Source organism: Peromyscus maniculatus, chromosome 1, assembly GCF_049852395.1.
Source record: "Peromyscus maniculatus bairdii isolate BWxNUB_F1_BW_parent chromosome 1, HU_Pman_BW_mat_3.1, whole genome shotgun sequence".
NCBI lineage: Eukaryota > Metazoa > Chordata > Mammalia > Rodentia > Cricetidae > Peromyscus > Peromyscus maniculatus.
The window spans coordinates 191,147,327-191,163,158 of NC_134852.1; the positions used below are offsets into that span (position 1 = coordinate 191,147,327).

At 43.3% G+C, this 15,832-nt stretch overlaps 1 protein-coding gene across 3 annotated transcripts in view; it reads left to right on the top strand.

Moving 5' to 3' along the window:
* The window catches only part of Plce1 (phospholipase C epsilon 1), a 302,775-nt gene extending 286,943 nt beyond the window's left edge, over window positions 1-15,832 (top strand). For 2 of the 3 annotated variants that reach the window (XM_042263101.2, XM_076563017.1), the window contains exons 27-33: window positions 2,782-2,900; window positions 4,091-4,219; window positions 6,337-6,546; window positions 10,956-11,114; window positions 12,091-12,309; window positions 12,554-12,776; window positions 14,775-15,832. In XM_042263101.2, coding sequence (XP_042119035.2) covers window positions 2,782-2,900; window positions 4,091-4,219; window positions 6,337-6,546; window positions 10,956-11,114; window positions 12,091-12,309; window positions 12,554-12,742 — 1,025 coding nt within the window. In that variant the 3' untranslated portion in view covers window positions 12,743-12,776; window positions 14,775-15,832. The remainder of the gene's footprint in view (window positions 1-2,781; window positions 2,901-4,090; window positions 4,220-6,336; window positions 6,547-10,955; window positions 11,115-12,090; window positions 12,310-12,553; window positions 12,777-14,774) is intronic. The other variant, XM_076563016.1, reaches the window with a different exon arrangement.

A 15,832-nucleotide genomic window follows, 5' to 3' on the forward strand; every position in this document is an offset into this window, starting at 1 on the left:
TCATGTCTGATATCTCTATCTTAATTTCCTCATCTTTTAAAACAATGATTGTATTTATTTACTTCATTTGCATATGTGGATGGGTACCTGTGAAAGTCAGAGGACAGCTTGAAGGAGTTGATTCTCTCCTTCCATCATGTGAGTTCCAGAGGTCAAACTCAGGTTGTCAGGTTTGGCCATCGATGCCTTTACCCACTGAGTTATCCCTTAATTTCCTCTTCTTATGGGGACATTAGTCTTAATTGAATTAGGGCCCACCCTCCTGGCATCATTTTAACCTCATTAAACATTGAAGGAACTATCTCCATGGTCACACTGTCAGGTGCTAGGCAGCTTGGCTCTCAATATATCAATAAGACAAGTCTGCTGGAGGCCTTTCTCCAGATGGGTGTGTTGACCTGGGAGGGATGTGTGGAGTCAGCACCAAGAAGGGCCTGTGACCACCTGTGTTGTTCAAACAAGTGGCCCTGGATAGCTTGAGGCATTTTTTATTTACACAGTTTCAATGGTTTGCATGAACAGTTTTATAATCAGTTTTTACTTCTTAAGTTTCTAAAAATGATTACAGTAATTGCCAGTTTGCTCCTTGCCTCTTTCCCCTTCCATCTCCCAACTCTCCCGCTGGCAGCCATTACGCTTTTTATCTATACCTCTATCGTCAAAAGCATATGCAGTTTTGCAAGCTACAAAGGAACTTTTCTAACTAGGCACACCTACATGTAGAACAGTGTGCCCCATTGTCAGCACATGTGGTTACAGCGTCATGCAGTTTTGTCTCTTGTGATTAATATTTACATCGGTAGGGTACGGGTTCTCACGATCAACTCACCAGCCAGAGAGAGATCAATCCATTCTACATTTGTATTATTCTATCCTCTCTGGGGGCATACAAAGTTTTTCCATTTATCCCAGAAGCAACATAACCTGGAAACATGCCAGGTGGTGGAGGCGCATGCCTTTAATCCCAGCGCTCAGGAGGCAGAAGCAGGTGGATCTCAGTGAGTTCGAGGCCATCCTGGGCTACAGAGTGAGTTCCAGGAAAGACTCCAAAGCTACACAGAGAAACCCTGTCTCAAAAAACCAGAAAAAAAAAGCAACATAACCTGTGGGGCGTTTACCCACCACCCCCACAGTTCCCCAGAGTTTTCTTTTCTTTTCTTTTTTTTTTTTTTTTTGGTTTGGTTTTTCGAGACAGGGTTTCTCTGTGTAGCTTTGTGCCTTTCTTGGAACTCGCTTTGGAGACCAGGCTGGCCTTGAACTCACAGAGATCCGCCTTCCTCTGCCTCCCGAGTGCTGGGATTAAAGGCGCGCGCCACCACCGCCCGGCCAGAGTTTTCTTGAGTGCAATCAGCAGGAAATATTAGATAGAAGGATTTATAGTGGAGACTCTTGCGGAGATAAACAGATAGAAAATAAAGGATAGCCTCGAGAGGGTCTGGAACCTGTTCCAACGGCCCCCGACTGTCTCTGGCCCAGGGTTTTTATAGAGACACCCAGGGGTTGAGCAAAAGACCTCCTCCCCCAGCACAGCCAAGTGCAGACCATCTCAGACACCTGCACTCAGGCCCGTGGTCCTGATCATCCTCTATTCAGACCTGCTGGGTAAAGCCACGAAGAACCCGAGAACGGGCTCCCACAATAACCTGGAAACTTACTCTTAATAGTTGGCCCTGTTTATCTGTTGTCCTTATGTCTATCTTTCGACTTCTTGGGGTGTTGGCACAGCTATTAGAAATAGGCAACTGTGGGTTTCTATGATTCTGCTTCATTCCTTATTCCTTGAATATTCCCATTAATTCCTGATATCACCTGTTTAATAGAATTCTTTAACCCTCTTATGCAGTTATACAAATGTGTAGTATTAAACTTCATGACCTACTGTCACTCATCCAGACCAGCAGTATGGCCAGCATAGGGGAAGCAAGGAGAGCACACAGCACACATGCTCCCGGGGTCATGCCCAGAATCATGCAGCAAACTGTCCACAGGTTCCTGCCAAGTGGGTCAGAGTCTCCAGAGGTCTTGCCACAAGGAAAGCTATTCATGCTATTCTCAGGCTTTATTCCCCAAAGAAATCACATGGCTTCTGCCAGGGACCTATAATTCAGGTTATTACAATTACTAGATAATTGTGAGAAAGGACAGAGAAACAAAAATTAGTTGTTTCAAGAGTATCTATCGTGCCATTTCCCAGTCTAGTCACTTTAGATAGGCAACTGTCGCAGGCTTTTTTTCCCTGCCCATGTATATGGCAATGAGATACACGATTAAGAAATAGACTTCCTACTAATTCTAATGTTTTAAGACTTCCTGGCTTTCCATTTCTAATGTGTTTAGTGAGCACCTTCCTATATTAATAATCATACAGCTACATTGCCATTTTACTGGCTGCATACTGTTGCATTTTATATTTATATACAATCTCTTGCTATTAAAATATTTTATGATGAAAGGTTTTCTAAAATTATTGCCCTTTAGTAAAGCAGGGATAGTAGCTGCCTTGGTGTCAAAATCATCAGGATTCCCTATTTCTTTGTTGTTGTTTGAGTTTAATGATTATCCATTTGAGTCTAAGTTAGAAAGAGTACTGGACAAGTTAATTATTCATTGACAGTCCAGGAACATCCCCCAGGGGACAGCTCTTTTATGGTGAAAGATTTTTTCTGGCATACCTATTGCTACCCACTGCCCATTTGGGGGATGTATTGACCTCCACGGAGATATCTGCAGAGCTCAGTTGTGCATGGTTAACAGGCTTTTCCCAATTCTGCATCATTCCAGGTTATCGACATCTGCAGCTGCGGAACCTCCACAACGAAATATTGGAAATCTCTAGCTTGTTCATAAACAGCAGAAGGATGGAGGACAATCCCTCTGGCAGTACCATGCCAGCCTCTTCGGTAACTTAGTTCTTATTTCTCCTAGCATATCTGCAGGACTGCTACACCGAAGGCGGACTCTCTTGTGGTACAACAGAGTGGCCAATGAGTTGTTAATTAGGTAGCTATGGAAGCGATAACAAAAATGGCTGACACTTGGTGCGCACATATGCACTAACTCATCGGTTAAGACCCCACATCCAGCGATGTTTGAGAACCATCGGATTAGGGCTTACCCCTCTAAACTGAGGTGGTTTGTTTAAACAAAGAAAACTGCTCCAATTTACTTGTTAATTCTATGATTCTTCCTCTATAAATTAAAAACTTATGTGACAGTGTGTCCGGTTCCCCTCTGTCTGTGTTCACAGGCTCAGGCACTCTCTTGGACCATCCTCATCTTATATAGTCCTGCTTTCTTCTCCGGCCTCTCTCTCCCTCACCTCTGCCCATTTCTTCTGTCCTTGTGCCCCTGCCCTTATTGTCTTGGTTCTCCTTCTTCCTTTCTCCTTTTTCTTGCATCACTCTACAAAAACCTTGGCTCACATTTGTTTCACCCAAGGAGCTTTCAAAGGTGAAAACTAACATGCATTTCATATGATACCCATCCCGGCTCATGTTGAAAAGAAGCACTGTCGTTTCAGTAAGTTAATCTTCTGGTGACTGAATTTCCTCGTGACGGTTGTGTAGCTAGAGAGTTTTCTCTCCAGGTCCCACCAAGCCCCGGCAGTCCGACAGCCCACTTATAAAATAAACACACAGACGCTTATATTATTGAAACTGTTTGGCCTAATGGCTCAGGCTTCTTGCTAACTGTTCTTATATCTTAAATTAACCCATTTCTATTAATCTATACTCTGCCATGTGGCTTGTGGCTTGTGGCTTACTGGCATCTTCACATGCTGCTTGTCATGGCAGTGACTGGCAGGTCTCTCCACCTCAGCCTTCCACTTCCCCCACCTCAGCCTTCCACTTCCCCCAATTCTCTTCTCTTTGTCCCACCTATACTTCCTGCCTGGCTACTGGTCAATCAGTGTTTTATTTATTACCCAATCAGAGCAACACACGTAACATACAGACCATCCCACAGCACTGTTGGTTGAGGAGATGTGCCTCTGTCTCTTCTACCACATCAGCCTGTGTCAGGTTATGAGTAGGTCCTAGAACTTCTGTTATCTAGAATGCATGAGAAACCATGTGATCTTCATTGACAGATGTTTAATACTGAAGAGAGGAAATGTTCTCAGACGCACAGAGTCACGGTGCATGGCGTCCCAGGACCAGAGCCCTTTGCTGTCTTTACTATAACTGGAGGCACCAAGGCAAAGCAGCTTCTCCAACAGGCAAGTCCGCTGAACCCATGGTTAAAGAAATCCGGTCTCCAAAATGTATGTGTGTGCAAATATGTATGCATATACACGTTCACATAAACCCATAAAAGTCCATGTTGACGATACATCTTTTATTTATTTATCTATTGTTTGTTTATCTTTACATGTTGGGGCTTGAACCTACAGCCTTGTACATGCTAGGCAACTGTTCTACCACTGAGCCACCACCTTTTATTTTGATTTTGAGACAGGACTCCCCCAGCCTGACCTTAAATTTACAATCCTCCTGGCTTTATGACTTTTGATGGTTTGAAATCCTAAGAATAGTGTAAGGTATTGTAATAGTGTAAGGGTTCTTGGTACCACTAGACAAGCCAGCTTAACCATAGAGAAGAATTTCTGTGATTCAGTGGCCTACCATCCCCCCACATGCTTTCATCCTTAACCCATTTTAGAACTACTTCTCTTCGAGGGTAGACCAGGGAGAGCACTGACTAAGAGGAGTACCCTGGGCCTTCCTCCAAAGTTAGTGCATATGATGAAATGTAGCAGGAACCATACGACAGAATTAGAAACTAATTGGGCAGTGATGCATAAGTATTATTATTATTATTAGCTGTCTCTATCATTTAAAGGCACATCTCTGTGGATAGTGCAACATTTTGCCCAACATTTTATAACTGACTTAAGTAGCATTGTAGTAAACCGCTTTAAGGTCCAAGTTTTATAGATAAAACAGAAGCCACTGCCAAGGGTTTGGAGTGTTTTTTTTTTTCCCTTGATTGCTTTTTAGTCAATTAGTCCATAAACATCAGTATCAAATCACTACTAAGATTCTGTAAAATCAAAACAACTTCCCATGGCCACTAATGAAAGCAGCACCATATTTTCACCCCATGCAAATAAACAAATGAGTCCTCAGTGCTGAAAAAAAGTGGTGTTGAGTTTCTTGACAGTACCAAGGGAACCTCTGGAAACTTCCCATCCTGATAATTCTTATAGTAGCAGATGTGTGTGCGGTCCAGATTGTTTACCTTGGCCCCCATGGAACTACTAGCATGCTGCTTTAGACCAAGGGCTCGGGTAGAGAGATCAGGTGTCAGAATTTTCTGCTTCTACCATCCTTAGCACCCTTATACTGTGCTTCCCCTCCAAGAGAGAGATACTAACTATGGCCATTGCATCATTGGCAGAGACCTGGGGAGATGGATGTTTGCTTAATCCAAGTCAGGTTCCCTCTCACTGGAAGGGAACAAAGAGGATTTCTTCACTATCTCTGATGCTTCATCAGAAGTCTATCTGACAGGAGTGAGAAGAAAACATCAGTGAGACTCTAAAGATGGCTAGTACTCATCAAGTGCTTGTAATGTCTTGCACGGTGCTTGATGCCTCCATCATAAACCAAAACTAATAGATTCTTACTGTGAGCATTCCCATTTTTTAGATGGGAAAACCAATTCTCTTTCCAAAACTCCGAAGACAGTATATCTTTACACCCTCATGTATGCTAAGCTGAGCAAGTGCTCTACCACTGAGATATCCTCAACTCAAAACACATACATCTTAAATGGAAATATGAGACCTAGGTCTAACTGACCCCAAAGCTCTGTCTTAACCCTCCATCTATGGTTCAGGCCAAGGCCAACAAAGAAACAACCCTCTGGGCACAGTGTCAGGAATCTCCTGAAAGGAGAATTCTCAGACGAGACCTTAGCCTTGTAAGCCGTGCATGACAGGATAGTTGTTTCCACTGTGAAAAACAGAGATGGTGTTTGCAAACTGCACAGGGTTCTTTGCATCAGTGCTTTGTTGCAAGATTTCAAAGAACCAAATTCAGGGAGTAAGAAACCTGAAGTTTTAATTCAATAGGATCTCTCATTCCAGCAGTGGGAAAAATAGTTATGCTGTCTGGGGATTAGAAATAGTGTCTTTGCCCAGTATGAGCATAAATAATCCATTTTGGACATGTACGAATTATTACAGCTCTAGAAAGAATTATGCAACACTCCCAAGTAGGCCTCACTTATAAATTGCCCAGCAAACCCGCCAGAACACCATGAAAACAGACTAGTGTTCAGTTGTGCCACTCTTCAGACATGTGCCTCATGCTGCCTTTGCCTTTTCTTTAGATTCTGGTGATGGACAAAGACACCAAACATACCGCCACAGACTATTTTCTGATGGAAGAGAAGTATTTTATATCTAAGGAAAAGAGTGAGTGTAAGAAACAACCATTCCAGAGACCTGTGGGTCCAGAAGAAGATATCGTGCAGATTTTAAACAGCTGGTTCCCAGAAGAAGGCTATGTAGGCAGGATTGTCTTAAAGCCCCAACAGGAAGTAAGTACAACCTGGACACAGCCTGCGTGGCGATTGCTCAGTGTGTCCCCAGCCATCTCAGCACTGACACCTTCCTCGAGTCCTGAATTCCTTGTCACTGAAACATGGTTCAGATGATTCTTCTCAAGTCAATATGGAGACATGGTTTTATTTTCCTGCACATATTCAGGTGGTTAACGAAAGCACTCAGTCTGAAAACAACATCCTTTGTAAAATGAAGGAAGCAGGAACTTAAAGGACTCCTGCGCGTGGCCCCCGCTGGGAGTCTAGTGCCGTATTTCTAAGTGTGACATCACTGCTGGAGGAAGGGTCGTCCTAAACCAGCAGCCCTATGGAAATGGCCTAGGCTGCCCTTCCCTGTAGGTGCCCGAAATCTCAGATAGAACCAGTCGCTGGTATCCACGTGTTAGGATACCACGGCATTTGATCTGATCCCCAAGGTAGAGAAGACTGATGGGCAGATAGTCTGATAGGGATGTGCTGGGCAAAGGGTGACTCGTGACCACATCTATACCACTCCTAACCCCGAGGACAGAAAAAAAAGCAAGAAATGTCACTATTCCCATGCAATTTTAAACTTATAAATTATTTATTTATGGCATTTTCTTTTTTTAACTTTCTCTTTTACTATATTTTTTATTAAGAAATTTCCTATTCATTTTACATACCAACCACAGATCTCCCTCTCCTCCCTCCTCCCGCCCCGCATCTTCCACTTACTATTTTCAAGTCATAGAAAGAAAGCAAAACCTCAGGTGAGGGGAGCTGCCACACTGCCTAGCACAGGAGCGCTCTTCTCGGTGTCTGACAGGGTTTTTGCCTAGCCGGGGACGTCCAGCACATACAGTCTGTGCAAAGATTCCCAGATCTGAAAGTTGACAAACTCCAAGGCACACTGGGTTCTAAGTTTTCCAGGTGAGGGATAATCAACATCCAAAAGGTTCTGGGCTTATATGTTAGCTCGTTATGTCTTTGAAAATATTCCACAGTTTCACCACAAACTAAAAATAATCTCTCAGACTTAGAATCAGTAAACATTTATATATGTTGATGCCCCATGGTTGTCCTCATGGAAGGAAAGCAAGCAAGAACTTCCACATTGACTCGGAATCCATTGGCTCCTGTATGAGACTGTCTGTGAAGCAGTTTTCTTTGCAGAACAATCCAGCAGGTGCACAGTCCCTTACTATCCCCTTTTAAAATGGGACATAAAGCCTTTGGTTCATCACATCCCATCAGGCCTCAGGACAAATCAAGTGATGAACGGTTGAGTCGATTCAACAATGTAATTAAACACACATTTATTAAACACTCATCATGAACTAGGCCCTGTTCCAGGCCCCCAGTCAAGTCTCTTTAGTCTGTAAGCCATTGTGGGGTGCAGTGGTGTGTGTGTCTGTAAGCCATTGTGGGGTGTAGTGGTGTGTCTGTCTGTAAGCCACTGTGGGGTGCAGCGATATGTCTGTCTGTAAGCCATTGTAGGGTGCAGTGGTGTGTCTGTAAGCCATTGTGGGGTGTAGTGGTGTGTCTGTAAGACATTGTGGGGTGCAGTGGTGTGTCTGTACCCATGGTGGAGGAGCGGAGACAAGCAGATCCCGAGGGCTGTCTGAGCAGCCAGCTGTGCTGAAACCTCAGGTGCCAGGTTCAGTGAGAGAGCCTGTCACAAAAAAGAGTGTAGAGAGCGACAGAGGAAGATGACAGAGGAAGATGCCTGATGTCGACATCTGGCTTCCATACATGGACACGTGCACGCGCGCGCGCGCACACGCGCACGCGCATGTGCACACACACACACACACACAAAGACAAAGGAAAATTAATAACAACAATAAAAAACAAGAATTAAAACAAAAAACAACAATGTTTCACTATGTAGCCCAAGATAGATATGCAGACCAGGCTGGCCTTGACCTCATAGAGAATCACCTGTCTCTGCCTCCATAGTGCCAGGGTTAAAGATGTGTGCACCACCACACCTAGCAAAACATGCATTGTTGCTGATTTTATGAAGCAACTTAGAATTTTTCCTCTTTGTATGCGTGCGTGTATGTGTGTGTTCACATGTACAAATGTACGTGTGTGCTGTGCATGTGGAGGCCAGAGAACCACCACAAGGACTCTTCAGGAACTACCTATCCCCCTTGTTTTCTTTAAGACAAGGTCTCTCACTGGATTTGGATCTCCCCAAGTTGGCTTTGTGGACAGCCTAGCCAACCCAGGCTCGGCCTGTCTCTGCCTCCTGGTGCTGGCATGATAAGCATGTGACACCCCACTTCGCTTGTCTACACATGTCCTGGAGCCTGGAGTCTCCTGCTCTGCAGCAAGCACGTTACTGACTCTCTCCTCAGCCACACATCCTCTCTTCTTCCTTCTGGCATCGGAGAATGCTACACCATAAATTCTGTCATGTGAACTACCCCAACAGCACTTTTGGGTTGTTTGAATATATAGCGATAAATGTAATGACACATCCCATTATGTAACAAGAACGGTAATTGGGGAGAAAAGCATGCTGTAGGATGGTGGGGAACAAACATGTTTTATGCAACAGAAGCAGACAATACCTGCACTCCTCCTCCTCCATTGTGAGATTGGGTACGGTTGGAAACCCAGGTCATATAAGCTGTAGGGCTGTGACTTCAGGGCTGTTGAAAAGGCTGAGGCCGATCCTTTCCAGTCTAGGTGACAGTTTGGCACCACCTGGTGGCAGTTTCCCATTCTGACCTAAGTATCAATGGGAACAATCCTGGGTGATGGGACCAGCAGAAATTTGCAAGCCAGTGACAGCAAATCTTGAATTCTTCTGGTTAATTAGCATCATTTCGGTACCCTGTCTATGGAGATCAGGTTAGAAGACTTCTGGGAAGAGAATTTTCTATGTGAAGTCTCGGGGTCGACAGGATTACCTACTACTTCCTTCATCTCTCTTTTCCTGTGTCCACTCTCTTGTAGACCGTAACTTTAAAACTACTGTCATTTGAAAATGGGGACAGCCAGGCAGTGGTGGTGCACGCCTTTAATCCCAGCACTTGGGAGGCAAAGGCTGGCGGATCTCTGAGTTGGAGGCCAGCCTCGTCTACAGAGCGAGTTCCAGGACAGCCCAGCTACACAGACAGACTTTGTCTCAAAAAATAACAATAACAAAAAAAGGTGCTGATAAATGGACAGAAACTATATAAAAATTACAATCATATTCACACAATTTCAGAATTTTGTGCATTCACATACTTGGAAAATACACTTTATGTATCAATGGCAGATGCACACAAGGATACATCACCTAACAACAGTGAGATTTTGTTTACAGACTTCTTGGCTCATTTGTTCATGAGAATGAGGTGATACAAAAAGAAAAGGAGAGAATAGAAAAGGGTTTATTATTTTCTTGACTGTTGGGAAAACATTTTTATGCATTCGGTGGTTTTGCCTACACATGTATCTGTGTACCAAATGCATGCCTAGTGCCCATGAGTGTCAGAAGGCAACATTGTATCTCTTGGAAATGGAGTTACAGATGGCTGTAAGTCACCATGTGGGTGCTGGGAATCAAACCCTGGTCTCCTGGAAGAGCAGCCAGTGCTCTTTTCTGCAGAGCTATTTTTCCAGCCCATTTGAATTTTTTAGTAAAATAAAAATAGGGGCTGGAGAGATGGCTCAACAAATAAACACACTTATTGCTCTTGAAGAGGACTCAGGTTCGGTTTCCATTCACTCACGGGATCTAATACCCTCTTCTGACCTCCAAAGGTCCCTGCACTCAGGTAGTATAATACATATCTGGAGGCATACACTCCATATTTAATACACCTAAATTAATAAAGAAACAAACCTTTTTTAAAGATGATGCATACAAGAGAGGGAAATTGGATTTCACTAAAATTTACCCAAATCCAATTAGCCTGATAATAATTCTCATATGATTGGGAATTCTATCAATATTCACTAAAGTGTGGTTTACCTGAAGCCACTGATTGGGCCTTTTCACTCTGGGCTTTGCTTATTCCACCTGGATGAGTACGCCATGCTTCCTATTTCATACACCTAGTATTTCTCTTTTGTAACTTTAAAATGAGGAGAGAGAAGGGGAGGGGGAGAGGGAGGAAGAGAAAGGGGAAAGGGGGGGAAGAGAGGGAGAGAAGGGGAGGGAGAGAGGGAGAAAAGGGAGGAGGAGAGGTACAAGAGGTCATCAGGCTTGCACGTCAAGCACCTTTACCCTAAGCCGTCTCTCCAGCTCCCATGTCTCATATTCCCTAAATGTTAATAGTGTTTGGGGAATGAACTTCTCTTCGACGCAGCTCAGATTTTTGCTAGATTTTTTTGTCTTCTAAATCATCTTACCAATTACTCATTTATTGTTATTATTATTGTTTATTATTATTATTATTATTATCATTATTATTTTAATGCAGACCCTAGAAGAGAAAAGCATTGTCCAAGATGACAAGGAGGTGATCTTGAGCTCGGAGGAGGAGAGCTTCTTTGTTCAAGTTCATGACGTCTCTCCAGAGCAACCCCGAACTGTCATCAAAGCCCCCCGGGTCAGCACTGCACAGGATGTCATTCAGCAGGTAAAAGCCTCCTTGGGGGCCAGGTGCAGTTCAGAGATACTGCCTGCCTGGCAGGCACAGGGCTCTGGGCTTGATCCCAGCACCGCAAAGACTCTCGCCTTTCCTCACACCATGCCTCTTGCTGATACAAATGATTGGGACAAATCAGATGTGTATGTGTATTGACAGCTCATTTATGAATGAATCAAGACATCTCTTAAGAATAGCAAACGGTTCTTCAGTCCGCAACAGATACTTAGCTACCATCTACAATGAGTTTGGATCTCTGCTGATAATAGGTTTAGGAGGTGACCCTGCAGAAATTGCCCCAGAAACACCTGAGTAAATACTGAATAACCATCTCTGAAGGATGCCACAGAAGACAAGTTAGAGGCCAACTCTGACTGTTGGCCAAATCTTTTCCTCTAGATCGGGCTGCTTTTTTTTTTTTTTTTTTTTAAACATGACTTCAGAGAACTGCTCCTCATGGCCTCCTCAAGGTTTGCATTCATTGAACTCCTGCTTGAAAAGTGATATTGCACAGTAAACAGCACAGACTCCTGATCACATGGCTGAGGGTTCAGTCCCCAGCTCTGTCCCTTACTCACTCAGAGATCTCCAGCAAGGTCTCAAAAGCTCACTCAGATCTGTGTCTAAGTTACACTGTGTGGGCAGACTTCTTTTTTGGGTGGGGGAGGGAGGACTCTGAGTAATTTATGTTGCATAAATCTTCCTCCTGTGTCTGACGTCACTAGCCCATTCCAGTTGCTCTGACACCACCGAGTAAGTCAGGCCATTTGGAAACTAAGTGAAGTAACCTGAGAAAGAGTGTTATAAGCCATAGCTACTCAAATGATAACGAGGCATTGGGTGACCAGATTTGGAAGATACTCTCCATCGCTAAAAGTCTGAGCCACTTTCCCACCTTAAACTTTCATTCAGGATGGATGCAAACACAGGAGATGCTTGATTCAGACGACCCTAACTTATCTTTCAGACCTTATGCAAAGCCAAATATTCCTACAGCATCCTGAACAACCCCAACCCAGGTGACTATGTGCTTCTGGAAGAGGTGATGAAAGATGCACCCAATAAGAAGTCTTCTACTCCAAAGTCCTCCCAGAGGATCCTTTTGGACCAAGAGTGTGTGTTTCAAGCCCAAAGCAAGTGGAAAGGTGCAGGGAAATTCATCCTTAAGCTAAAGGAGCAGGTTCAGGTAACATGAAAGTTACTTTGCTCTCTTTATAAAGCATTGATAGTCAATCGTATCATAATTAAATTTGGGAGCTGGTGAAATCTCTAGAAAGGTCCTAAGTTGAGCTGTTGGAAGGTAATTATTTTGTTTTTTCACTGTTGGGAGAAAAGACAGAACATACTCCCTCTCTGAGTATGCCATGGGACTCAAGAGCCTGGGTTTACCTTTCCATCAAGGAAGGTTCATTTTTTTTTTTTCTACATAGGCATCCCGAGAAGATAAAAGAAGGGGCATCTCCTTTGCAAGTGAACTCAAGAAACTCACCAAGTCCACTAAGCAGCCTCGAGGACTCACATCGCCTCCTCAGCTTGTAGCCTCAGAAAGTGTCCAAATTAAGGAGGAGAAACCTGTGGGTGCCTTGTCCCCCAGTGACACAATGGGCTACCAGCAGTGACTGAGGGCAGCATGTTTGACCCAGGTACATTAAGGTACTGTAGCATTTTGAAACAAGACTCAACAGACAGGATTTTGTAACACAGGATGGAGCCTTGTGTCTTTTCAAGAAGCTTGTCCTCTGAAGACAGGTGGGAATGGAGCCTTAATAGTACCCAGGCTCTGAATTATATGCAAGCTATTAAAATTTAGACTTCCTGGGCCAGAGAGGTGGCTCAGTGGATAAAGGTGTTTGCTGCCAAGCCTGGTGACCTGAACTGTAGGACTCACATGGTGGAAGGAGAGAACTGACTCCCACAACTTGTCCTTTGACTTCCACACATACGCCATGGCATGTACATGCCCTTGTGTTTATACGCACACACAGTTGTTCTCAGACTTCCTTATTTTGTAAATAACTAACCAAAGGCCTCAAGAAGGCAACCAACTTGTCCAAAGTGTCAGACAGACTTAAGTCATCACATATGGGACTGCCTTAATTATTAATAACACACATAACACTCTTCAAGAACTCTATGGATCATTCAGTGTTTGGGATTCCTAGTATTATAGTCTTGTTTTATTTAGACCCAGAAATCTCACCTCTTCCTGCCTCTAAAAATAGTAATAATATAATAAATTAAAATGTGCCAGGTGTGGTGGCATCTGCCTATAGTCTCAACATTTGGAAGGCTGAGGCAAGGATCACAAACTCAAGGTCAGCCTGGTCTATTTAGGAACCATAGGGGGACTGTATGTTTAAAAAGCAAAGCAAAAGAAAAGTAAAAAGTAATAATAATAATAATAATAACTTCAGTCTCCATCCTGAAAATGCAATGTCAGCTGCCCACCCCACTGCTTGATATTCACACGCAAAGTCAATCTCGGCAGACAGATGATCTAGAACGTGAAAAGAGGTGTGAGGAAAATCAAACACAAGAGCCTTCTTCTCACTGCTTCTGAGGTTGGAGGCTGTATTGCCCAGACTGGCTGTGGTGGTTTGAATGAGAATGGCCTCCAAAGGCCCATATACTTGAATGCTTGGTCCCTAGTTGGTGGAACTGTCTTGGAAAGGATTGGGAGGTGTGGCCTTGTTGTGGGACAGTGATTTAGATGATTGCCTTTGGATTCCATTTCCCTTGGCAAGTCGTAGCTGGAATTATTTCCAGTCCCGCCTGGGCCCACAGCCACTCAGATCCAAATAAACATGCAGATGCTTATATTATTTAAACTGTTTGGCCTAATGGCTCAGGCTTCTGGCTAGCTAGATTCTACATCTTAAATTAACCCATTTCTATAAATCTATACCTTGCCACATGGCTCACCAGTATCTTTACATGTTGCTTCTCATGGCAGCAGCTGGCAGCATTTCCTGGCTCAGCTCTCCTGTTCCCAGAATTCTATCTTTTTGTCCCACAAGTACAATGTTTTAGCCTTTCTGACTGCCATAGTATTTCATGTTATTTGTTCTAAAATAACATCTAAAGTTTCAATAACAATAATAATCTAAGGATTTCTAAAGCAGCAAATGTTCACCTTACTCCTACCTGAAGTGATGACAGTTGAAGGAATTTCTCCTTTTCCTAAAGCTGAGGAACTTTTATTTGATATAATAAAAAGAGCTTCTGTTGTTTCTCCTAAGGAATGTGGTATTCCTTGGGCTGGAGAGATGGCTCAGAAGTTAAGAGCACTGACTGCTCTTCCAGAGGACCCAGGTTCAATTCCTAGCACCCACATGGCAGCTCACAACTGTCTGGGGGACCCGACACCCTCACACAGACACAAATGCAGGCAAAACACCAATGCACACAAAATAAAAATAAATCATTTTAAAAAAGAATGTGGTGTTCCAGGACAGAAATAACAGTGTTCTACCTCCTATGGGTACCATGTTTTAACACCGTATTACAGAAAGTGACTTCTTCCACCTAGCCACGCGGGCTGTGGGCTTCTGGAGTTAACGACTCTGAACCTGGGTAGGCTGTAAATATTTGTACTTTACTTTGTAAATATTTGTTCAATACACTAATAAGCTTATGTGGATGATGTTACAGGTGAAGATCCTTGGTGAGAAGCTCTGAAGAAGGAACGTGGTGGAAAGAAATATATTTTACTTCCATCACATTTAAACTGGAAACTGAAGATTTCTGAACTCCTGCCCTCTTCACACCTGATGTCAGGGACATGCAGAGGACAAGCAAAATGGCACAGGGCTGCCAACCAACTTCCTGAGGAACGGAGCAGGGACACCCAGGGTGGCACACGGTTGTTACAGCTGGAGAAGCCATGCCCTAAGCTTGAGGCAACAAGCTTCATCTGTGAAGGGCCAGGTGGTAAACATTTTAAGGTCAGGGCCACACGGCTTCCGCTGGCACAGACTCAGCTCTGCCACCGGGGAGCAGCTGCCGCTGCCAACAACAGGTACAAAAGTGAACATGACTGAACAATAAAATTTTATTTATGGACACATAAATTGGAATTTCCTATCATTTTCACATATCACAAATCTTTCAAGTGTTCCAACCACTTAAAATTGTAAAAGCTATTCTTAGTTTAAGAAAACACATGAATCTGGCCCAAGGACCAGCTTGCTGACCCAACTTGGAGACCTGGGAACCAGAGGCACAGAGGTTGGAAAACCTCGAAAATTGGCCATAGGTTTAATGAGAAGTGGCAGTCTAAGGGCACTGGAAATGTAAATATGTCCTGTAAGGTTTGTTAACAATTATCCAAATTAGTTCCTATACTGTGCACCAAAGTGCACTTTTTGCAAATAGAAATGTTCTTTTTTTTCAAAAGCTGTTATTCATATGCCCACAGATTGTTCCAATTTCAGTTCTCACAAAATGAATTTAGAATGATGTACAATTTAGTATCTATTGAGTTGTGATGTCTTAATAAGAAAGCTCAATCATTTTTTTAAAAGCAAAAGCAGACTGAGTTGATGTTTAAGGTAGATTTATTTATTTTGCAATGTTTGTACTGACACTGTACTTGTGTATTTATTAGACATAGCTTTCTTGATATTGCTATGGGTTACAAGCATTAGTGGTTCGAGCTATTTCAAGACATCCTAAAATAAAACATTTGAACAAGAGAAGTGGGCTAGACA